At 58.4% G+C, this 24,179-nt stretch overlaps 4 protein-coding genes and 2 pseudogenes across 4 annotated transcripts, besides 13 other annotated features; 3 read left to right on the forward strand and 3 right to left on the reverse strand.

Annotated features, from left to right (window-relative positions):
* On the reverse strand, positions 1-774 carry Tc00.1047053508163.10 (annotated as a pseudogene; the record flags this gene model as incomplete).
* Positions 1-986: a sequence feature (heterozygous, non-Esmeraldo-like haplotype).
* Positions 9-166: a sequence feature (T-rich).
* Positions 968-1,033: a sequence feature (A-rich).
* Positions 987-1,328: a sequence feature (areas merged during assembly that could not be assigned to a particular haplotype. This can correspond to areas where the two haplotypes were merged or to regions with more than two copies in the genome that were merged during assembly.).
* Tc00.1047053508163.20 (mucin TcMUCII, putative) lies at positions 1,303-1,857 on the reverse strand (the record flags this gene model as incomplete). The annotated part of the gene is made up of 1 exon (XM_816336.1): positions 1,303-1,857. One exon carries the CDS (start codon positions 1,855-1,857, stop codon positions 1,303-1,305), a length of 555 nt encoding a protein of 184 aa, XP_821429.1.
* Positions 1,329-1,748: a sequence feature (heterozygous, Esmeraldo-like haplotype).
* Positions 1,415-1,504: a microsatellite.
* Positions 1,749-7,037: a sequence feature (areas not merged during assembly with more than two copies in the genome that could not be assigned to a particular haplotype).
* Tc00.1047053508163.30 (uncharacterized protein) lies at positions 5,386-6,117 on the reverse strand (the record flags this gene model as incomplete). Its single annotated transcript, XM_816337.1, has 1 exon — positions 5,386-6,117. The coding sequence occupies one exon, from the start codon at positions 6,115-6,117 to the stop codon at positions 5,386-5,388; it is 732 nt and encodes a 243-aa protein (XP_821430.1).
* On the forward strand, positions 6,767-7,330 carry Tc00.1047053508163.40 (annotated as a pseudogene).
* Positions 7,038-7,458: a sequence feature (heterozygous, non-Esmeraldo-like haplotype).
* Positions 7,459-7,841: a sequence feature (areas merged during assembly that could not be assigned to a particular haplotype. This can correspond to areas where the two haplotypes were merged or to regions with more than two copies in the genome that were merged during assembly.).
* On the forward strand, positions 7,760-8,812 carry Tc00.1047053508163.50 (mucin-associated surface protein (MASP), putative; the record flags this gene model as incomplete). Its single annotated transcript, XM_816338.1, has 1 exon — positions 7,760-8,812. The coding sequence occupies one exon, from the start codon at positions 7,760-7,762 to the stop codon at positions 8,810-8,812; it is 1,053 nt and encodes a 350-aa protein (XP_821431.1).
* Positions 7,842-9,822: a sequence feature (heterozygous, Esmeraldo-like haplotype).
* Positions 9,042-9,163: a sequence feature (T-rich).
* Positions 9,823-24,179: part of a sequence feature (areas not merged during assembly with more than two copies in the genome that could not be assigned to a particular haplotype) that runs on past the window's edge.
* Positions 10,329-10,349: a microsatellite.
* Positions 12,094-22,536, forward strand: Tc00.1047053508163.70 (dispersed gene family protein 1 (DGF-1), putative; the record flags this gene model as incomplete). The annotated part of the gene is made up of 1 exon (XM_816339.1): positions 12,094-22,536. The coding sequence occupies one exon, from the start codon at positions 12,094-12,096 to the stop codon at positions 22,534-22,536; it is 10,443 nt and encodes a 3,480-aa protein (XP_821432.1).

Here is a 24,179-nt window from a genome sequence, read left to right on the forward strand (position 1 = left end):
TGTTGATTTTGTTGATCTTGTATTTCATCTTTTTGTTGCTGTTGTTCTTCTTCATGTTTTATGCTTTCTTCATGTTGTTTTTCCTGTTTTTGTTGCTGATCTTTTAGTTCTTCTCGATGTTCTCGATGTTCCAGTTGTCCTGATCGTTGTTTTTCTTTTCCGTTTTCTTGGTTCTCTTGAAGTTGTTCGGATGTGTGTTGTTCTTTTGGCGGTAGGTTTTGGGTGTTCAGTTCGTGTCCCGGTTCTTCTTCTAATACTTTATTATTTTGTGTAGATTTGTGTTCGACTGGACTATCCTGGTCTTGTGTTGCTTTTTTTTAGTTCATCTTCTTCTTCTTCTGATGGTGACAATAGTGGTGGTCCTTCTGGAGGAGGAGAAGGAGCATGTGTTAGTGGTGGAGGTACTGTTTGTTTTCTCGTGTCAGCTCCAGCTTCCGTCGACCCTTTATTTTCATATTCATTCCCAGTTGGTTTGTGTGGACCGGCATCTAACTTCACTTCCTGCTCTTGTGGGACACTTATGTCCGTGATTGGCATCGAAGCATCCTTCCCTTCCTGTGAGTTTTTAGATCCTCCTCCTCCTCCCGCTGCCGCTGTTGGTTCTCCCTGCCTCACTGGTAAACTCAGATCTGAAGAAGATAACTGTTCCGCATTCTTTTCGTCCCTGCCATTACGAAGATCATCAGTATCACCATTGGCTACCACAGATAAACCGCACCACAGCACGCAGAGGGCACACACCAGCAGCACACGGCCAGTCATCATCATCGCCATCACTCCTGTCACTTGCGTGCAGCCTTCAGCACAAACTACCTCCCCGTCAACGCAGAGTGAAAGCAAAAAGACACGGCACAGCAAAAAACACCACCACCAGCAGCAGCAGCACGCATTTCATGAGAAATATTGAACCAATGAAAGTGCAAAAAACGCACAGCGACCTGCAATAATTTAACAAGAAGAAAAACGCACAAAGCAAGGAAGAAACAAAACAAAAGAAAACAAGCAGCAATGAAGCAAAATAGTAAAAACAAAAACCTGCGCCCAAATGGCTCCAGTGCGCTTACACCCATCTTCAACGGTGCGTCCACTTAAACAGTCGTGTGCGTGTCATGCATATGAGTGTGACTGAGACGCGTTCAACGTGACGGATGTGGGCAGCAACGCGGAGCACACAGCAGGGCAGCGGAAGCAAACAAAGCAAAAAACAATCATCATAATTACTCTTACTTTATACATCGGACCACAGTAGACGTACACATGTCCCCGTGGCTAAGTGCTGGCACGCACAGCCCACGCTCCCTTTTAGCCCACAGCGGTGCACGCCAGCGCGGATGCGGCGAGCAGCAGCGGGGCACACACCCACGCAGAGCTGCTGAGGCTGCCGTCGATTTCGCGAAGACGTGACGGTGCGCGGGTGGTCGTCGTGGTCGTCGTAGTTGTAGTCGTAGTCGTAGTTGGTGCCTTTGTGGTTGTGGTGGTCGTGGTCTTTGATGCAGTCGTCTTCTTTTCTTCTTTTTTTTCGGGTAGAATCGGCACAATTTGTGCACCTGACGCAACGGTTGGTACAGTACTTGGCTGTAGCGGAACGCCAGAAACCTGTGACGCTGACTGACCAGACGTATCTGATACAACTTGATTGTTGGACGACCCACCGGTTGGCAAATCTTGTGTATTTTCCGTACCATTCGCAATACCTGGTTTCTCTTCTTTTTTGCCTGGTTCCGGTACCTCTGGTACCTTTGGCACAGCGTGGTCAGTTCTTGGGGCACCATTAACTTCATTCGCTGTCACGCAAACGGACGGGCAGCAGCACAAAGCAAGCACCAACAGGGCGCACAGCAGACGGCACGTCATCATCGTGAGTGTGGTCGTTCGGTGGTGTGGAGCTGATCTGCACAGTGAGGGACATGGAGAGCAACAGGGGAGACGAGAGGTGCGGCAGACACACACAGAGGGCATACCACATGAGGAGAGGGCAGCAGCCAGGCATGCACCGTACGCCGCACACCACGCACGACACAAAAACACACAGCCCTGCCGCAACACCAACGCAAAGAAGGAAGAGGGAGAGGCAAACAGGAGCGGCACACAAGGCTCCACCGCACGTACACATACGGCGAGAGCGGTCCGTCGTGTCTGCACCCTTCACGGAGGGTACGCACACACACAAGAGGAGGTGCAGCGCACACAGCAACACAAAAGCAAAGTAACTATAATAAAAAGGAGAGATCCCCGCACACCACGTGGATTGTTGGTCCACGGGAAGTGCAGCCAACATTCATCACACGAACAATTCAGTTGGCTTTTGGCCTCCGTTCACATTCAGCGCACACCACTTCATGCAAGCACGGCCACCACCACAGCAACAGCCGCACACGCAAATATAAGCGCAAGGAATGGAATAATGCAACCAATCATTTATTTGTGTTTCTGTTTGAGTGTTGGCAGATCTCCGCATTTTTTGTTATTGTTTTTCCGGAGGGTAAACCTTCATGCCTGGTCGTGTGTTGAGGATTCCTGCAGAGTGCACAATTATTTTTTCCTCTTGTGAATGTTTCTTGTGTTGGTGCAGCCAAGAATTCGGTTTGTGATGTTCCTGCCTTTTGCTGGTAAATTGTTGCAGTAGATGTCACCTTCTTTTCGTTGCTGTGGCACCTGATTCCTCACCGTTTATTGTGGTGGAAATAAAAATATGTGAGTGGACTCCCACACACCAGAACGCACCTTCGCTCCTATTTATTGGTGCATGGAAGGGCATGTGTGTTTGGTGGTGTCTCGTCCATATATTTTGTGGGTGCACATTCCCCTGCAGGCTGAGGGCGGGGTGACGCTTCGTCGCGGTGCACTTCCCTCGCATGCCGCCCACTGTGGTTCATCATGCATCACCCTCTCACATATTCCGTGGCGCCACACCTTTGATATTATTGCAGCCGCTGTGATTCCGCGCACTTCACGCATTCCATTGTGCCACAATACATCCGCTCGTGTGGCCGCCGCATCCAAACAGCGGTGGCCAACACCGTGAGCGGCAGTCCACATCCCTGCATGTCCCAACGCAGTGGTGCTTGACTGTCAGCCAGGCGTCAGACAACAAGAGAGTATTGTGCTGGCAGTACAACACACGGAGCTGCAGTGAATGACTCGGGCGGAGACGCATCTATTCGTCGCAAAGCAGTGGAAAGGAGTCGGGCAAAATAATGCCGGCTGCACTCACGACACCATATCCACAGCCAAGGCATGCGACGTGATGTGTGTTTCACTGGTGCTGTGAAATGCCTGCAGACGACGTCACTAGTGGAGGCATGCCACCCGTGATCAGCGGACAGACAATAATCGGCATGGGAGGCCACAAAAGGCAGCAACGACGCCAGCGGCAGGAGCAGCAGCTCTCTCTCTCTGTTGCCTCCGAGAAGTAAATATTCCACCAGCCACAGCCGACTGTGACATCGTGACACTCCATGCACGTCGTGGCTGCGTCAACGCAACCTGTTCCCTGCAGCGCCTCAAAAAATGCCTCACTCCGTCCACTGAGTGCATCGGTGTGGGCCGTGCCTCGGCTGTTCGTGAGGACCACAACGATGTGAGGGTCACCGAGTCGCAGCATGTTTGTTGTGACGTTGTTGCATGGCACCTGCACACACACACACACACACGCAGCGCCTGCATCCTCCCTGTTGTGTTCGCCCTGTGCCGGAGTGGCCACACACACGGGCAGCAGCAAAATCACTTCGCCCTCGACGATCCAAAATCAACACCGACATCCCTCGCGACGCAAAGATCTCAGTTGCCAGCACGGGCTTCCTGTCGCTCTGCCACCGACGCTGAAACACGGCACAGTGCACGCACTTATTTTCCTCGTGTGCAGTCAGCCGTTTGCTTCACACATTCCTCGATTGCTGACGTCCATAAAAGCACGCCACAAAAGGCCACTGTGATCGTACAAGCTCTTGCGATGAGCGTCTGTGTGTGCATGGATCCGCTGCTCACACGTGCTGGCACGACCGCCTGCAGCCGGTGCCCTCGTGCCAGTTCATCGGCTCCAGCACGGAAAAGAGAAAGTGGCCTATTCCCGATGCACTTATTCCACCAGCAGCACCAACACGCTGGTCGCCAGCCGTCATTCCTCAGCACATCCAGGAATGCCGAAAAGTGAAGTGGAACTGCCAGCCAGCAACGCCACAATCCCCGCACACATGTCGGCTCCACCAGAGAAGACACACAAATCACAAAAAACACCCTCCACATGTCATCCGAACATCATTCCAACACACCGCGACACGCCAAACAGAAGTATTCGTCACTCCATGCACCTCCCCACACAATCAAATAGTCCATGCACCACGCACGGCAGCAGCCCACACGCGGTCAAACAAATTTTCGTCGGAACAGTGTTATCCACGTGCTGCAGTGGGAAGTAAACAAAAGAGACGAGCTGCCAAACCCCAAAAGAGTTCAACGACTGGCCACAAGTCAGCGGAACGCAGCCACTCAAAAGTATTCAGTCCAAATGCCCTCAACCTCCCACCTTCTCTCACAATAGCCCCAAGAGCTGCAAAAGATTGAATACAAGCGCCCTGACAAATAAGCTCGATTTGCAAGACCAGGAGGAATCGATGTGCTCCCGCTGTCATCCGGGGCATTTGTTGTCGCCTTCGCGGTGACGGACGCTAATCGTTTGTTCCAAATGACGCTGTGCGTCTGCAACGCGTCCTGCGCTCTGAGACGCGCGCGCCTCACTATCACAATGAGAATAAAACAAAAGTTCTTTAGCCAGACCGAAATGCGGACAGTGCCATGCCTCCGTGGATGCATGGGAAGGCGGCGACGAGCATTCCGCTGCCGGGCGATGCCGTCCCCAAGGAACCGCGACGTGTTTGCAGTCAAATGGGGGTCTCCCCGGACCACATTCGCGCCTCTCATGCTGAGCAGCGTATTGCCGCCTGGGACGCTGTGAGCTGCAACGAGGTGTGCGTCTTCCAGCCGCGGCGTGCCCATGACACCCTGGACGGCGTCAGACGATCGGCCCTTGAAGCGGCCTGCGCCTCTCTGCGACCGCATGACGCAGGCCGCTGAACGGACGGCCCGTCTCTCGCTGAGCATGCGTCTGGATCCGCTGCGCTGCCATTTGACTCCCCGGAAGGCCGACCTCCCTGCGAGGTCTCCACCGCACAGCTGCTGGTTGCCTTGCACGGCCCTGCCAAGCGGAGTGTCTTTTCACCAAGCACGGCCACGGACATTTCTTCATTTCCCCGCCTGGCAGCAGCATCCCAATCGCCCACAAGAGTTCCTGCCGCCACAGGCTCCCTCTCGGCGGTGGAGGCGCTCCGCCTTGGCCCGCTGGCGGTGCACGACGACGTCAGCGAGGGAATTTGCGCCATGCCGCCTTCACTGGCGGATCGAGGTCGCACTGTTGGCTCCACATTTTCCCCATGGCACTGCGGAATCCCACGCAACGTGACAGCGGACGCTGACGCCGTCATGGCGCGATCCTTCCCGCATGACTGCGCCAATGCCTGGCACGTGGGCTTCCTCACCGCAGTCAGGCGACCGTACGGGAGGGATGTCCAGGAGGAAAAGGAAGACGCGCACACCGCATGACAGGCGCTCTTCGGTGTGGCGAGGACTCTCTTCCTGGCGTCCACCCCGACATCGTGCCCCGAGTTGCGGCACTCCGTACAGGCGCGATGCGACTCCTGCCCGCTCTTCGGCAGGCCCGCACGCGCCCTGCAGATCACAAGGAACTCTCTGTGTCGGTGGCGCCGCTTTCTCACCGAGGAGACCGGCCTGCCTCCGCCTCCGCCGGAACATCTTCCCGACGTGAACGCCGCCACCCCTTGCCGACCAGCGAGCGGCGGATTGACGTCCTCCTGCCCAATCTGCGGCAGAGTGCGCTCGCCCGTCCACAATATGGAAGCACGCGCCCGACATGCTCAGCCTGGCGTTCCGATAGTTGAGAAGGTCTCCCATGCGGCTGCCACAATGGCGCCACCGCCATATCGAGAGGCGCCTTAAGAACAGGTCGCCCCCGAAAATGCCAAGCGTATCAACGGGAAAAAAACGGACAAAGCACATCTGCAAGCTCCAATGACAACCATTGCTCTTCCGCCACCGCTTCATCACAGACGCCACGGGCTGCTGATCCCACGACGAACCACGGGATACTTCGCTTCATCGACTGTGGGAATGCCTTCGTTGTTGAGAGTAAGGACTGCGACTGTTTGGGAATGCCCAGCATGCACGACGGCCCGTATGCGACGGAGTCATTGCCACTTTGGTACGGACGGCCCTTGCGGTACTCAGTAATTGTTTTCACAACACACAACGAAAAAAAACAGAAACGAATTGTTTTTTTGATGAATATTGGCTGCGCTTCCCGTGGACCAACAATCCACGTGGTGTGAGGGGATCTCCTTTTTTTAATTGTTACTTTGCTTTTGTGTTGCTGTGTGCGCTGCACCTCCTCTTGTGTGTGTACCCTCCGTGAGGGGTGCAGACACGACGGACCGCCCTCGCCGTATGTGTACGTGCGGTGGAACCTTGTGTGCCGCTCCTGTTTGCCTCTACCTCTTCCATCTGTGTGTTGGTGTTGCGGCAGGGCTGTGTGTGTCGTGCGTGGTGTGCGGCGTACGGTGCATGCCTGGCTGCTGCCCTCTCCTCATGTGGTGTGCCCTCTGTGTGTGTCTGCCGCACCTCTCGTCTCCCCTGTTGCTCTCCATGTCCCTCACTGTGCAGATCAGCTCCACACCACCGAACGACCACACTCACGATGATGACGTGCCGTCTGCTGTGCGCCCTGTTGGTGCTTGCTTTGTGCTGCTGCCCGTGCGCCCGTGTGCGTGACAGCGGTTGACGCGGAACCAGGTGGCACCCCAGTGAACCGCCATCACCGGACGCACCAGGTCCGGAGAACAGTGCCTTAGGTTTAGCTACTCGTAAAGCACCGGAACCGGTTATGACCGATGCGTTAAATAAACAAGTTGCGGCCATTGGGGGAGAGCCATCAGAGAAGTCGCCTACTAAGCAGGGAGGTACAAGTGTGTCAGGTCAGTCAGGGTTAGACGGTAAAAAAACCCATCCGACAGGTTCAACTGATAAGTCTCATGAGTCGTTGGTAAACAATCTAGAGCAAGCTACGGATGAGTCAAAAAATAACAAAGAGGCTAAGGCACAGACACCACCAACTACCACGACAACTACAACTACAACTACAACGACCACCCGCGCACCGTCACGTCTTCGCGAAATCGACGGCAGCCTCAGCAGCTCTGCGTGGGTGTGTGCCCCGCTGCTGCTCGCCGTATCCGCGCTGGCGTACACCGCTGTGGGCTGAAGAGGTGTGTGCGGGCTGTGCGTGCCAGCACTTAGCCACGGGGACATGTGTACGTCTACTGTGGTCCGATGTATAAAGTAAGAGTAATTATGATGCTTGTTTTTTGCTTTGTTTGCTTCCGCTGCCCTGCTGTGTGCTCCGCGTTGCTTCCCACATTCGTCACGTTGAACGCATCGCAGAAACACTTATATGCATGCGCAGCGAGGCCTTGGGTGTGTGTTTTTTTTTAAATAAATTCTGATATGCAGGGTGGTGCGCTTTTTCTTGCCCTTACTGATTCCCTCTGGCATATGTTGTGCGCTGCTGCTGCTGGGGTGCTGCCTTTTGTTACTGTACGTAGTTGTGTGACTTTTCTCTCACCCTTTGCTTTCACTCTGCGTTGACGTGTTGTTAGTTTGTGCTGAAGGCTACACGCAAGTGACAGGAGTGATGGCGATGATGATGACTGGCCGTGTGCTGCTGGTGTGTGCCCTCTGCGTGCTGTGGTGCGGTGCCGGCGGTGTTCATGCTGAGGATGATGCAGGTGTAACTTCACCTGGTGCCTCTGCGAGTGACGGCAAAAGTTTTCAGGAGCCACCAACAATTGTAAATGGAGGATCACACAACTCAGTTTTAAGAGCATCAGATGTTAATGAACAAACCGATGAAACAGATAAAGAAGTCCTTTTGACAAAAGAAGTAGCTGGTTCTGATGAAGATGAAGTACCACAAACATCGGCAGAAGAAATTCCACCACCATCAGCATCGCCAAAGAAATCAAAAGGAGGAGGAGGAACACAACAAGAAGATGATTTAGACTTGAAAAGAGTAAATGAAATTGTACTGCAACCTGAAAAGCAACGCCGAGAAGAAGAAGGACTAGAAACAGTTGGTGATGGTGAAGCGGCAGTAACCAAACTAAATGAAGGAAGTGGACCACAGCCGCAAGATAACCCACATCCAGTCCAAGAAGAGGATACAAAAAGTGGAGAAGGACATGAACTGACGCAGGGAAAAGACCAACAAATAAAAGTTGAAGCAAAAACACCCAGTAACCCTGCAGGAGATCATTCTTCGGGAGAACACAACGGCAATGATGGTTCTAATGAAAGAGAAGGGGGAGAAGAAAAGGATGATGAAAGACATCGGGCTCAGGAGAGAGAAGAGGCTGCACATGTCTCAGGTGCCCCGAAAGTAAATTCAACTGATATTCAGCAGGAAGTCCAACACAAAAATGCAGGAGAAACTCCGACAGGAATCAAACAAAGAGCTGGGGAAGAAAAGGATGATGAAACAGAAGAGGAACGAGAGAAACAAAAGGAACAACATCAAGAGAATCCTCCAGGCAAAGAAAAAGAAACCATAACTGGCGCAAACACCATTAATCAAATAAACACGACACCTGGCGACAGTGACGGCAGCACCGCGGTCTACCACACCACCTCCCCTCTTTTGCTTCTTCTTGTTGTTGCGTGTGCGGCTGCTGCGGTGGTGGCCGCGTGAGAGTGAGGGAGAGAGAGCCGTGCACCGCCCGCACACACACTCGTCCTTCTTTCACTCACTCTCTCTGTGTGTGTCCCCTTGCATGGACTCTCGCCCTCACCTCACCCCACGAAGCACACACATAATGTGCCCATTGTATATATGCATGCACACCCATGCAGGCCCGTTGGCGCCCTCTTTTGCACCACACACAAACACACCTGGCAATGAATATCTCTTCTCAAATAACTTTTATTTTTCTTTTCTTGCTTTATGTGCGTTAAGTTCTTAGTTGCTTTTCTCGTTTTTTTTTTTATTATTGTTTTATTATTATTTTTGTCCTTTTCTCCTTCATCCCTCTTTTTTGCTTTTGTGGGCAATCACTGTGGACGTTTTCTTTTCCACTTTTTCTACTCTTCCCTCTTTTAATTGTTTCTGCTGCACTCTTCCTGTGAGGGGTGCCGTGTGTTTCCCGCCCAACTGCTCCACTCGCACACCCACCGACACGCTCATGACGACGGCCCTGTGCGCCTCGCCTGCTGCACGCATGAGGAGGGGCCGCGACGAACGGCGCGCTGAGGGAGCCGTGACGTGTGGGCGTGCGACGAGGGCCTGTGGGGCGGAGCACACATTTCTTTCCCTCTTGTTTTGTTTTCTTTTTTGCGGCCAGGGCGGGCAGACACCCGCAGCGCCACACACACACAGCCACACCCTGCCGCCGTGTTTTTCTTTTCTGTGGATGGGTGTGTGCCGCTGCCACCGTGCGGTGATGAAGGGCGGAGAGCTGTGCCGGACGCATTGCCGACGGACCACTGTGCATCCTCAGTGACTTCCTTACTTAATGGCTGTCTTCTGCACACTGTAATGAGCGAAGTGTTTCCCCCTCTTGTTTGCTTTTTGTTGCCCACACGCGGTGCCGGCCCTGCGGCTGTGCGTCCCATGGACTGCACGAAACGAGGATTTGAAGAACAGGCCGGATGCCGCATGAAATGTGGAGGATGTTGTGTGGGCTGGTGGGACAGTAAAGTCCTTTATTGACCTCTTTTTATTGTTGAGGGCAATATGTATACACAAACACACGGTCGTATTGTGCTGCTTGGCACATGAAATACACGTCTTCCCGAATCATTGTGTTCACTTTTTTATGTTGTTTGGGAGTTCTTCTGGACTCTCACCTTTTTTTTCTTTTGTTTTGTTGATTCACTGCGGTTCATTTCTTTGTTTGTGCTGTCTTCACTGTCGCTGAGTGTCCCCGCGTCCCGTTGAGTGTCTCCCTGCTGGCTGTGCTGTTGACATGCCCTCATTTCTTTTTCTTTTCTGTTAGAGGCATTGATGGTCCGCGACGACGATTGTTTGTGCTCCCCATTGCGATGGCACGAGGGTGACTGTGCGCCGGACTTCTGAGTGCACACGGAGGGGAGCGGATGGTGTGCGCCGTGCCTCACTGTGAGTGTGAGACGCCAATCCATCGGGGAGGAGAGAAGTAAAGCGCAGCGCCGTGGATTTGAATTCGACCCGTCGCTCTTGTTGCGGCCGCTTTTTTTTTTTTTTTTTTTTTGCGGTGCGGCGTGTATGGCGTTGCTTCTGCATGCGTTGTGCTGCAGGCTTTTCTTTTCCATGTCTTTGCCCTTTTGTGTGTGGAAAAGTTGTGGGAGGGGAAATGTGAGCGGGAGAGTGAGCGTGGGTGGCTGCTAGACTTGCCCTGCGCATTGGGGGCTTCCATGGAAGTGGATTTGCTTGACGGCGTTGCGCGGCACCCAGGGCGTAGCGAGGAGAAGGATGGGGAGGGTCTGTTGTGAGCAGAAGGAGGATGGAGAGGACAGTCCCCTTCCGTGTCCTTCCCGATGTCGTTGGCAGTACATACTGAGAGCGTAAATTTGCGCGAGTGCGGGATGAAAGGTTTATGCCGCTTTGTGCGTGCTACTCAATCGTCGTCATTGCAGGCTGTCGTCACGCTGCGTTGTGGTGCGGTGCCGTTTGATGAGAGGGGGGCGCGATGCCACGGCTGCTGCGCACCACGACCATTTATTGCCTCTGCGTCGTCATTGTTGTTTTTCAGTTTGTGTGAATTTCTTCTGCGCTCGCATAATATTTTCTTTTGCTTCACGGTGAATTTGTTGTAGGAGCTTTGGTTTTGGTGCCTGCTTCACGGCGCTTCGCCTTGTGTTTCGGTTGCGGTGCTTCCACGTGGTGCCAAAGCGTTTGATGGGGTGTTTGCCCTTCTTTTTGCGCCCTGCAGCCGACCCTGTTTGGCCATGGCGGCAGCAGTGGGATCTGCGACTGCGCGCTTGCCGTGCGTGTCTCATCTTTTGCCGTTGCTCCCTCGTTGTGTTGGTGGGGGAGGAGACGAGCGACTGCGTCGGTGGAGTTGCGCCCCAGTGGGAGAGGGAAGGCGCCGACCGCTGCTGACGGCGACGGTCTTTGCTGCAGGCGATGTGACGGGATGACGTCATCGGTGTCACAGTTAACCGAGATGGATGAGGGCCGCGCTGCGTCTCCCACCACTCTCTTCATCCCCTCAGTCCGCTGCAGTCACACGCCACACGCACCGCAGAGCAGCGGCGCGACCACCATCCGGATGTCTGTGAGCCAATCGGAATGTGCAATCGATGTGGACCCTTTTCCCCGTGTTTGAGTGCCGCCGTGCTTCTTTATTTTTCCTTTGTTGTGTATGCCGTGCGCGCATGTTGCCGCTGCCTGCTGTGCAATGCCGACTCGCGTGAACAAGAAAAGACGCTTTTGCTGCTGGCGACCGGCGAGCTCTCCACTCCACTTACGCACCACCAACAACAGCACCTTTCGGACGCGCTTGATGGCTGGCGGTCGTAACGCTGCCACGTGGTCTGCCTCGGCTCTTGTGTGTCGTGCACGGCATCGGGACCGCCCTGTGATGCAGCCATTCGGTAACAGGAGCGGTGCCAGTGGTCATGTGGCTTTTTGCCGGGATTCCGCCACTCGGCGCGGTGGCTGTACGGGGCTGTGTGGGCGGTGGGAGGGCAATGGTGTCACTGACTTGATTGCGTCTGCACTGCTTTGTGTCGGCGGCTGTAATGTAATGGCTATTGTGTATGACCGGATGCCTCTGCGTGCCACTGTGTTTGGTTACTGTTGTTGCTGCCTTTTATTCTTTTTCTGAGCATGCAGTTAGAGATACTTTTGCTTGACCAGCACAACTATCGTTTCAAGGTGTTAGGGATTACTTGCAGTATTGGGTTTAGTAGCAGTAGTAGTGGGATAACGATCTGGCGGAATCGTGTCACTGGATTCGCCATCTGTAGGAAGGGATTGTGAAAGCTGGAATTATGGTCGACGGGGCGAGTGCGACACACCACGACGGCCCTGTTGTTATGTTTCTGGGTCGGTGGATGCGGTCTGCGGTGGGCGCGTGTCCGCGCGGCCGACACCGTGTGCAGCGCAGGGTCATTGCGGCTGTGCGTGTGGTGCTGCTTGTTGTGTTGGCGCTGGTTGCGGCGGCGGCGTGGATGCCCGCAGTGCATGCGGTGGTGTTGCGACTGCGGGGCGGTACGGTGGACAGAGCCATCACGGTTGGCTGCGCCGTGGACACGGTGCTGATGGACGGCGTGTACATCACTAACGGCGTGGCTGTGGTGTTTGACGTTGCGGCGATGCTTCCCGGTGCGCTGCGCATCGAACTGAGGAACTGCGTGTGCGACGGCGGTGCGCAGATCTACGTGCGGGGCTACAGCGGCGAGCCGGCGAGTGACCGGAGCCTGGAGGTGAGCGTGAGCGGGCTGTCCGGCGAATACTGCTCGCTTGTGTTTGTGCACAACCTGCCGGCACACACGAACGTGGCGGTCCGTGACTCGACGATTGTGACGGCGGGGCCGATGCGCTACTCCCAGCTGAGCGGGCTGACGGACGCGGTGGCGTCGCCGCTTGTGCTGCACGCGACGTCGCTGTTGCAGTCGCAGCTGCGTGTGAGCAACACTGTGCTGAGGTCGTTGCAGGCGGGCGGGTCGGCGGTGTACGTTGGCGGTGACGTGGAGCTGCTGTCGAGCGCGGTGGTGCTTGACGGCGTGTCACTGGAGGCGTCGGGCGGTGCGACCGCGTCCGCGTTGCGTGTGTCATCCTTGTCGCGTCTCAGCTTGCGGAGCCACTCGGTGTTCTCCGTGACGAACGTCTCGGTTGTGAGCAGCGGCGGCGGCATTGTGCTTGGCGAACGCCTCGCGGTGTCCGACTCGGTGCTGCGCTTCGTGGGCGTCGAGGGGCCTGTCGCGTCGTCGCTGGTGCGCTGCGACGGTGGGACGATCGGTGCCGGCGGGTGGCTGGAGCTGCGCGACGTGTGGGCGGTGGGCGAGGCGTCGTCGGTGGCGTCGCTGTCTGGGGTGACGCTGGGCGGCGGTGCCGTGTCGATTGCGCGCTGCGCTGCCACTGGCGCGACGCTTGTCTCCGAGCCGACGATCACGAGCGCCGCCGTGTCGGTGCAGTGCAACCGTGCCGGCGGCCGGGTGTTGCAGAGCAGCGGCGACTACCGCTTGGCCGGTCTGCCCTCCGTGAGCGTGGTGCCGTGCGACGGCTGTGCGGCAGCGCTGGCGTGCTTCGATGCACTGACGGCGTCGTTCACCGACTGCGTGTGCGGCTGCCGTGCCGGCGGCGTGGGCGAGTCGTGCCTGCCGTTCGACGTGCCGCTTGCGAGGGCCGGCGGCGGTGGTGGTGGTTCGCAGGGCTGTGTGAGTGGCGTGACGCTGACGGAGTCCGTGACGGTTGGCGGCGGACGGGCGACGGCGTGCTTCGACTCGGTGGTGTTCAGCGGACCGATCACTGTGGCGGTGGACCTGCGCTCGATGGACGCGTTCGCTGACGCGCTGAACGTGACGCTGCGCCACTGCGTGCTTGTGGGCGGCGCGCAGCTGCGGATTGGTGGCCTCAGCGAGAGCACGGCGCGTCCGATGCCGCACGTCCTCGCCAACATGACGAACGTGACGTCGCTGGAGGGCACGATCGTGCTGCATGGCGCGATGCCGCTGCACTCGAGTGTGCTGTTGGCGAACTCAACGCTGCGCGCGACGGCTGGCGGGTCGCAGTACGTGGCGACGACCCCTGGCCATGCGGGATCCCGGTACGGCCCCGCGCTTGTCCTGGACGGTGTCCGGCTTCTGTCGACGCGGTTTGTCATGACGCGGTCTACGCTGGTGTGTGGCGGGGGTTTGTGCGCTGCGATCCTCGTGGAGCGCGGTCTTGGCGTGAACCTGTCCAGCGTCTTTTACATGGACAACTGCGCTGTTATGTCGCAGTCGCACGTGATGTACGCTTTTGCATCGGACCTGCGTGTCAGCGTCGGCTCCGTGTTCTCCATACAGAACAGCTCGTGGGTTGCGCCGAGCACCGAATATGGCAAAGGCGCGTGTGTGCTCAAGGATGTTGTTGTGGATGGCGGCAGCGTGCTGCAGATTGTGTCCAGCACTTTCCGTCTTGGCTTCGCCATGCTCATGGCAACCACGCTGACCGTGACCGGCGGCAGCTGGCTGGTGTACCGCAACAACGAGTTCCGCACCGCCTACGTTGTGTACGTGGCCAAGGAAAACGGCGTGGCGTTCCGCGATCAGAGTGTGTGGTCGATACTTGACAATAGTTTTGCGTATGGCTCGTTCTCGTCCTTTACATATATGACAAGCAATTGGTCGCCACCATCCGACACGCGCCCGATCATCTACGGCGTGTGCAACGAGGCAAGGGGCTCAACTGTGACGAATTACCGAGTCGACCTCAATATTGGAGCACCCGTGACGGTGTTGGACTGCGGTGCATGCACCGTGGACGCCGTGTGCTTCGCTGCGAGGACGAGCAGCATCAGCGGCTGTGAGTGCGTGTGCGCTTCTGGCGGCTACGGTGACACGTGTCTGCCGGCTGCGGTTCCGAACGGCCTTGGGCCTCTTCCGCCCCCCGACGCGAAGGACACGGAGGTCCGCTGCGTGCACGGTGGCAGCATCGACTCTTTGGACGTTCCTGATCCCGGTGTGCGTGGGCTGTGCTTCGTCAACGTGACCTTCACCGCCGCGATTGTGCTGGACCTGTCGTATTTTGACGCGCCACAGCAGACACTCAACATCACGCTGCTGCAGTGCGTCCTCATGGGACTGTCGATCAAGGGGAGTGGTGCGCGCGTGCATGTGAACGTGTCATCCTCGATGCTGGATTCTGGAGCGTTGGTGTTTCAGGGCCATTTTGGCGCGAGTTCCCAGATACTGGTGGTGGGCAGTACGATTGTGACGACGTCGGGCAACGCCATTTTATTTGTGGATTTTTACCCCGGGACAATCTCGTCACTGCTGCTAATTAAAAACGTAATTGAGGGTAACTGGTACGCAGTCTATTTCTCCAGTGGTGTTGTTGTTGATGGTGGCGGGATTATTGTGAAGGGAAATACGTTGAGCACAGCGGAGGACGAGGAGGGTGTGGAATCATCTGTTTGCGTTTACGCTGTTGATGTGAAGAACGGCGGCTACTTTGACGTTGAGGACAACACGATGAGCTCGGCTAATGGCGTTTATCTTTTTGGGGATACCACCGTGAGGTCCGCGGGGCTGCTGCGAGTGGCGGACTGCGCCTTTGTCGGCAGCGCGGGGGTTTCGAATTCCGCGCTGGTGTATTTGTCTGGCTCGGTGACAATTGAGGGCGGTGCGCAGTGGCGTGTGGAGGACAACAGCGTGGGTGCAGCCTCAGTATTAACTATTCTGTATCCCCAGTACAAAATTCAGCTGTCGGGCAGCGGCACCACCGTGGCGCTTGCACACAACCGTCAGGTGGAAGGAAACGCGCTATTCGCCAAGCTTTTTAAATCGAACACGATTGTTGAGTCACCCGCGCGGTTTGTGGTGGGGTGCAACCTGCAGGGCGATGAGGAGGTGTCGTACGACTATGTGTTTCCGGAGGAAGTGGTGCTGTTCAGGTGCGGCACATGCAACGAGGACGCGGCGTGCTACATGCCCGGGACGGAGTCGGTGGACCGCAGCTCGTGCTCGTGCAGCTGCAAGGACGGATGGCATGGCGCGTCGTGTCTTCCCTTCGAGGTGCCCGACACGGTTGTGTCGCCCGCAGCGGAGAGAGTCGTCGACGGCGACACGAGCTGCGTGGTGAACCAGACGCTGACGAACCTCACGCTGAAGATGTGGAAGACGCACCACTGCTACGCGGGTGTGACATTCAGCGGCGTGGGTGCCGTGCTGACGTTCTTCCTCAGCAGCATGCCGCTGCATCTCCCCATCAACATCACGCTCACTGGGTGCACTTTCCGTGAGGGTGCCGCGCTGCAGTTTGTTGGGGGTGTTGAGGCGGCCGAGTCAGCCGGCGTCCTGATCCGCGTGAGCCAGACGGTGATGCGGTCCTCCGTCGTTGCTTTTATACTTGCCCTCCCGCAGCACTGCGACATCGCCGTCACGGAGGTTGATGCGGTACAGTCTTCTGCAGTTCGGTTTTTGGACACTGTGAACAACATGCTGAGCGTGGTGATGTTGCGGAATGTCGTTTTGAGTGCGTCGATGCTGTTGGTCAGCAACGTCAGGGCGCATGCAACGAGGTACGGTGCGTTTGGCTTGTACTCCACAGTGACGCTGAAGCTGGTGGGTGGCAGCTCGCTGTACGTGCGGTACTGCAGCTTTGAGGGATACAAATACCTGTTCTACGTGTACAGTCTCAGTGTGAATGACCACTCTGTTTTTGCGCTGCTCAACAATACGATTTTCTCCGGGGAAGGTCTGCTGTATCAGCATCAAGGATTCAGCGTGTCGGATCACAGCGTGGTGCGTGTGGTGGGGAACAGCGGCTCCGTGCGCTACGCCACCTATAACGATGGATTGTGGACCGTCCAGCAGTCAAGCTGGTTGGATTGGCGCGACAACAACGTCAAATTTGGTGCGATGTTCTACGACACTGAGTCCGCATTTGTGATCATTGACAGCAGCAGTGCTGTGACGCTGACGGGCTGCAAGATGGGCTTGACGGGTTTGTCGGTATCCTTGCTGAAGCGGGCTGACGCCGGCTACCGGTTCGTTGCTGGGTGTCTGACGGTCGCGGGACGGGAGGTGACGACGGCGGCTGAACTGGAGCTGAACGGCATCATAGGCGTGACGACGGTTGCCGCGTGCGGGGAGTGCACGAAGGAGAGCGACTGCTTTGCCCCGCTGACGACGGCGGTCATTGGCTGCAAGTGCCAGTGCGCTGCTGGAGGGCACGGCGATGTGTGTGTCCCGGCGCCTGTGCCTGCTGGTCCGCCACCGCCACCGCTGCCACCAGTGCCGCCCACACCGCTGCCACCGCCGGTTGGTGAGTGCGTCAGCGACATGGTGTACCCCGAGGTGGCGCAGGCTGTGGGCAGCGGGCTGTCGTGGCTGTGCTACCGCAACGTGACGTTCAGCGGGGGCGGCATGAGCCTGACGGTGCTGGTTGGGGCGATGACGGGCGACGTGGCGAATGTCACGTTCGATGGATGCACGTGGAGGGACGGCGCCGTGCTGTTGCTGTTGGGCAACGCGTACGCCGCTGTGGGGTCGCTGAACATCGTCGTCACCGGCAACACATTTACTGACGCGCTGCTCAGCCTGGAGGGTGGGTTTCCACCGCACACGAACATCACGATCAGCGGGAACCGCTTTACTGCCACGAGGCTGATCCCTCGGTCGGGTTTGGACATATGGAGCCAGTCGTGTGTTGTGATGAATGGACTGGCGATCAGCAACGACTCCGCGGTGGTGCTGAGTGGCAATTTGTTTCAGAGCGTGACGGCATCGTCAAGCGCCATTTACTTTGTTGGATCTGCGTTGAGGGTTTCGTGGCACTCCGTGTTTGCGGTGGTGGGTAACACGTTTCATATGGACGGCGGTGACAGTACGCTGATAAATCTTGAAGGGTCTAGCCAATCCTCATCGCTGAAGGTTCTGAACAACTCTGCTGTGGTGATCCGAGGCAACGTTGTTTCGAGGCCGGTGAGGTACTTTTTATTACTAATTTCGGCATTACGTGTGGAGTCTCGGTCAGTGGTTGTGTTTCAGGGCAACGAAATAAAGAGAAGCTCGTTTGTGTTTTTTTTAAGCGAATCCTCCTACATCTACTACAACTCCTGGCTGCAGCTGAGCGGCAACCTCTGCCGTGAATCACCATCGGAAGCGTTTGCTTTTCTTTATCCCAAAGTGAATCTCCGCGATTCCACGGCGTCTTTGTCTGGCAACCGGTTTATGTCCAGCAAGGTCACGCCAATAATACTGCAGGTACCCACGGCGTCCCGCGATATCACAAACGGAGCGATTGTGGCTGCGTGCAACACCGTGAACGGCGAGGAGGGAGTGGAATACAGTGTTCCGTCCGTGTACAATGCCACCATCCTGAGCTGCAGTGATCCATGCACCCTCGCAGCGTCGTGCTTCCCTGCGTACACGACGGCGGCCTCGAGTGATGGCTGCGCCTGCACGTGTGCGGAGGGCGGCCATGGCGATGCGTGCCTGCCCGTTGCTGTTCCCGACCCACCGAGCACCGACGGCGCCGACTTGTGCGTGCGGGACGTGAGTGTGGATGGAGTGGTGAACTTCACCCTCGGGACATCGGTGGTGTGCTACGTTGGTGTGACCTTTGCGGCGGACGTCGTGGTGAACGTGGAGTCGATGTCGGGGAGCGTGCGCAACGTGACGCTGGCGAACTGCACGTTTTTGGATGGAGCGAGCCTGTACGTTGTTGGGTGGCGGTCCGACCCGTCTGCTGGCGAGCGCGCCGATGTGTTGATCAGCGGGCTTGAGTCGCGCTCCGGCGGCGGCGTGCTGGTGGCGAACCGATTTCCGCCGGGCTCGCGCGTCACTGTGGTGGACTCGGTGCTGATTGCAGAGAAGCGTGTTGCGTACCGCGGCGACTACGACCTTGGCGACGCGTCCGCGTGCCTCGTGTTGCACAACGTGAATCTGACGGGGTGTGTGCTGACCATTGCGCGCACGCACGTGGCGGCTGTGTTCCGCGACGCTGTTGGCGTGTTGGTGGTTGGCGGCGTGGCGCTGCATTCGCGCGGTGCGCTGTACGTGGACGGGCTGTTGGTGCAGACGGCGCTGGGGCTGTGCGTGTCGGTGGAGGGCGGCGTTGCGGCCAGCGGCGGCTCCGTGGTGGCGTTTGTTGACAGCGAGTTCCTGTTGTGCAAGAACGCGGTGTCTGTGCGTGGGGCTGTGAGCGTGTCGGGCTCCGCTGTGGCGCTTGTGCGGAGCGACTTTGTGTCGACGGAGGACTACGCGGTGGCGTTTTATTCGACGGTGAGCCTGTATGGCGGGTCGATGCTGCTGGCGAAGGGCAACGTGCACGACGGCGTCTCGAGGGAGATGCTCTACGCTGCTGGCGCCGTGACCGCTGCTGAGAGCACGCTGAGCTTTGTGCGCAACCGAGCGCTTCTGCCGCGGATGTTGTCGGTGAGCCTGTCTCTTGCGGCTGGGGCGCATTTGAGGGTGGCGTGCAACTACGCTGGTGGGCGTGTCCTGTCGACGGCGGAGGAGTACGCTGCGGCTGGATTTGGCGACGCTGGGAGCATCGACGTTGCTGGGTGCGACGCCTGCGACAGGGACACGCACTGCTACGCGCCCGGGACGGCCTCTGCGAGCATGAGGAACGGTGTGTGCGTGTGTACGTGCGGCAGTGGCGGGTACGGCGAGGCGTGCGTGCCTGTGGGAGCTCCTGCGCTGCCGCCTGCTGTGGGCACTGCGTCGAGTGTGTTTGTCCGCGAGGGCATGACGGTGCGGTCGGTGTTTGTTGTGCCTGTCGGTGCGAGCGAGGTGACGCTGCGCCACGTTGTGCTGGACGGCGTGAGTCCTGTGCTCTACGTGCCGTGGATGGCGCGGGACGGCGTGCGGATCGTTGTGCAGAACGTGTCGCTGCGTAACGGCGCCGTGCTGTACGTGATGGGCGGTGGAGCGCTGCGCGGTGCGGGTGCGGCGGGGAGTGACGATAGCGGGCCGGTGGAGCTGTCGGTGTGCGATGTGGAGGCGCTGAACGGTGCGCTTGTGCTGACCGGCACGTTTCCCGCGGGGTCCGTGCTGACGGTGACCGACTCCCTGCTGGTTGCCGCGAGTTCGACGCCGCTTTCGTATCTTCTCGGCTCGCGGTCCTCGCCGTACGCACCGGTGCTGGTGCTGTCGGGCCTGCGGCTCGTGCGGTCTGTGCTGGTTGTGTCCGGCGTGGCCCTCGTGACCGTGATGACTGGTGGGCGGACGGTGGTGATGGACGGCGCCGTGCTGGAGCTTGTCGGTGGCGGTGTCGCACTGGACGCGGCTGTGTTCGGTGGCGACTTTGCGTTGTACGCGAGTGCGCGCGTGGTTGCGTCGTGGGGCGCTGTGCTGCGCGTGTTGGGGAGCCAGGTGTACGCCGCGCATGGGCTGGTGTTTGACAGCGGGGTGGAGGCCAACGCGTCCGCCGTCGTAGTGAACGACAACGCCGGTGCGCTGACCGATGGCGCGCTGCTGGTGCTGCGGGGGTCGGCGTCGTTTGTGTCTGGGTCGTGGCTGTCGGTGCGCGGCAACAGCATCAGCGGCAGGCTCCTTTCGGTGCCGTCGTACCCGCGCAGTGTGGACCTTGTGCAGAGCACGCTGACGCTCCACGGGAACGCTGGCAGTGGGCCTCTCTTGATGGACGGCACCGTTGCGCTTGTGGGCGCCGGGCGAAGGTTCGTCGTGGGGTGCCTGACGCTCAACGGGCAGACGCTACGGCCTATGGACTACAGGTCCGCCGGCATCATCGGGGAATTCCGCCCCGTGGCGTGTGGCGTGTGCGACGCCGACGTGCGCTGCTTTGCTGCTGCGACGAGGGCGATGTCGGGGTCGTGTCGCTGCCGCTGTGCTGAGGGCGGGTACGGGCGCGACTGCCTGCCGGTGTACCTGCCGCACGTGGACGGGTGCAACCGCACGCCCGCCATGCCGCCGCTGAGCCACACGGCGACGCTGACGGAGAAGCGCAGCCTGACACCAACGTGGACGCCGAGCCTGAGCGCGACGCAGTACTGGCCGACGCGGCACGGGCCGACGGAGACCCTGCAAGTGACGGAAACGGTGGCGCTTTCGCCCACGCGTACCCCGACGGCGTTGGTGAGCAGCACGCTGTGGTGGAGCGATGTGGCGTGCCCGACGCTTGCAGTGACGACGACGGCGGCTGGTGGAAGCCTGACGCAGAATGACATCCGCGGCGGTGGGAGCGCCGTCCCGACACGGCTGATGGTGGCGCTGCCGCCGCCGTTTCGATGGGCACGCGACCCGCAGCTCGGCACGCACCTGAGCTTTGTGCCGGTGTCGGCGGCGCAGCCGAGCGGGTTTGGCGGTCCGTGGGGAGCGATGCTGCGCAACGCGACGTGGGTGCGCAACGCGACGAATCCGTCCACCGTCCTGGAGCTGGCTGTGCCCGTGCACCGCGGTTACTTCATTGCTGCCGACGAGACGATAGTCATTCGCTGCGACGCTGTGGCGGTGTCCGGCGGCTGCAAGGGTGTGCTGCTTGGGTCCTTCACGATCAGGTCGAACACGCTGCCCGCTGCCAGCGCTCTCTCGGCGATCACCGGCGTTGTTGCGGGTGCGACGGCTGTTGGCGTCGTGGTGACCGGCGGGCTGGGCTCCATCCTGGAGATGCAGGCGCTCGGCGTGTTTGCGAGAATGTCATGTGCCTCGGCGCAGGAGCGTGCGAGCACCGTTGCGCTGCCGTACTTCCTGTCGGTGTTCGCTGCCCTCGACCCGCTGTGGATGGTGGTGGGCAACGCGCTGCTCGCCGCTGTGTTCGGGTGCGTGCACTGCGGTGTGACGGCTGCCTTCCAGCGGTGGCGCGGCGTGGACGCGGCGAGTGCGTGGGCTGCGATGCGCTTCCCGAGCCTGACGTACGTCGTGGCGCACGCGATGCATCTCGGCATATTCTTTGGCTCCGTGCTCGCACTGGCGATGCCCGGCGCCCGCGTGCAGCACCGCGTGGTTGGTGTCGTTGGCGTGCTGTACGGTGTGGCGTTCCCTGCTGGCGTGTGCTACTTCATTGCCCGCCACACGGGCGCGAGCTTCACGAGGTACTGGCAGTTTTTGAGGAAGCCGCTGCACGAGCGCCTGCTCTACCCCGTCGGGTATTGGTGCCCCGCGGCGCAGCAGCGGATGTACGGCGGCATGCTGACGAACATGAGGGGCAGCCACGTGTACTGGTGCGTGTTCCAGCTGTCGGTGCTGTGTGTGGTGGGCCTGATTGCTGCTGTGCACCCGCCTGCGGAAGGCTGCCACGTCCAGTACTTCTGCATGGCGGCTGTGCTGCTTGCGGGTGCGGGCGTGGTTGCCTTCACGAACATGATGCGCTCGTCCTTCCTGACGGTGATGCACACTGCGAGCTTTTTGCTGCTTGCGGCGCTGTGCCTGGTGAGCGCGGCAAACCACCTTGCGCCGAGCGACGGCGGTGCGAGGGCGTACGCGGCTATCGTGCTGCTGCTGACCGCTGTGCTGCCAGCAAACACTGTGTACAGCGTCGTTGTGTGGTACTTGGAGGACCGCCACTGGCAGGAGCTGCGCGAGCCGCGGCGTGGTGGGCTGGAGGCGCTGCTGCGCGATGACGAGGATGGTGACGAGGAGACGCAGAAGCACCACGACAGGGCGTCATTGTCGTACGCCTCAGGCACCACTGTTGCGTCGTCGTACCGACCACCCGCGCCGCCGTTGCAGCCTATGGCTGGTGACACCCGCTCAAACGCACACAGCCTGCTCGACCGTGCATCCAGTGCGAGCCGTATGATCGATTACGCCGCCATGTGACGTACACCAAGTGGAATTAGTAAATATGCGGTGCTTGAAGGGCCATGGCTGTGCTGCACACCACAGCCAGCCATCGTTAACAGCACCGACAGTTTTGTTGATCGTTGTTTCTATCGACTTGTTTCTATTTTGAGCGGGTGCTTTCAGGAGTTTTTCCCGTTCCACGATGACTGTGTGGAAGGGGATTGAGTTGTCGCTCTTGTTACTCCTGATGTTGTGTTGTATCGGACTGTAATTTCATGGAGTTGCGTGCGAGGAACTCAACGCTCATTTTGTGCAATGGAGGAAGGATCCAGCGAACCGCCTAGTGGAAGTAATGAATTGCAGCTCTGCCTTACCGCGGATTTACATGCAGGAGGCATTACGGCTCTCAGAAGCAAAGCGGCGACGGAGTAGTAGCAGGGCTCCAGGTTTCCAGGAACGTCTTTGAGCGGGATTACGTATTGGGGCGCGACGCATTGCCATGATTCCAGCCTGTTTTGGTGTGGCGATTGCACAGGGTGATCGATGTCTCTTTAGCGGTGGAGTGACGGACCAAGCCATCCCAGTCACGTTCCACGCTTATCCTCGAGCGCGCCTCATTCCACAGGCAAGGGATATCGTCGCGGATTGGCCGCGCTGGTACGGGGATGCCTCCACGAGGAATTGCTTTTTTTCCCAATTTCCTTCCAGCCGTGCGAAATTGATGCGCCACAGCCGATACAGAGGAGTGCGGTGTTAGCATGAAGAGTACGATATTCGCCGAGACTTTTTCCACGGCAGCGTGCGTCTATGCGACTTCTCGTTGAATCGTGGAAGCACGCGAGCACACGTCGACGGTTCTGGATCACCTGGCGACTCACATTGTGGACGTACCCCTTTTTTCCCGCCCGCAGCACTGAGTAGCGCACACACGAATGCAGTTTGCCTTTGGCCACTGCGACATACCCAAGAACGAAGCATGTGATGCATAAGCCAAGGAGGCGTCCGACCTCGCACAGCTCACAGGCACATGGAGCACCGGCATCGTCGCACTGGCCGAACGTATTATTCGTGCCCGACAGCTCAGGGCCGAAACTCGCCGCTCCACTGTGTCAGGCGACTGGTAACCGACGCGCACGGACGCCACCCTCACTCGTGGGGAAGAGGCCGCATCAGCCTGCTTTTGCTCCGGAGTTTCGCACACAATACGGATGGCTGCTACGACCACTGCAACCCGCCACCCCACGCACGTGCCGTTGGTGCGGCGCGGATGCCGCACAGCAGACACGCAAAGAATTTCGCACGGAAACGCCTCCTCCTCCCGCTGGACTCCACCCCGCCACGATCCGACGCCCGGCAGACTGCCCGGTGTGCGGCAAGCACTGCAGCTGCCGCACTAGTGTCGTGACGCACATGGCTAACGCCCAGGGCATTACGCGCTCCCAGGCGCTGTGGAAAGTTAACTTTCCCGGTGAGTCGGAACCGCCAGAAATCCCACCGGAACAACCGCCCAGCACTTGAGCGAGGACGAGAGCGAGAGACGGCACACCGATCGCACCTCCGCCACAGACTGCACGGCCCAGGCCGAAGCCACCCCATGCAGTTTCCGCACGGCGTCGTACGAAAGGCAAGCCGGAATCGTGTTTTATCTTCAGCACTTCCACAAGCAAGAGTTCCCCCGA

The sequence above is a fragment of the Trypanosoma cruzi genome, genomic scaffold (assembly GCF_000209065.1).
Source record: "Trypanosoma cruzi strain CL Brener 1047053516699 genomic scaffold, whole genome shotgun sequence".
Taxonomy (NCBI): domain Eukaryota; phylum Euglenozoa; class Kinetoplastea; order Trypanosomatida; family Trypanosomatidae; genus Trypanosoma; species Trypanosoma cruzi.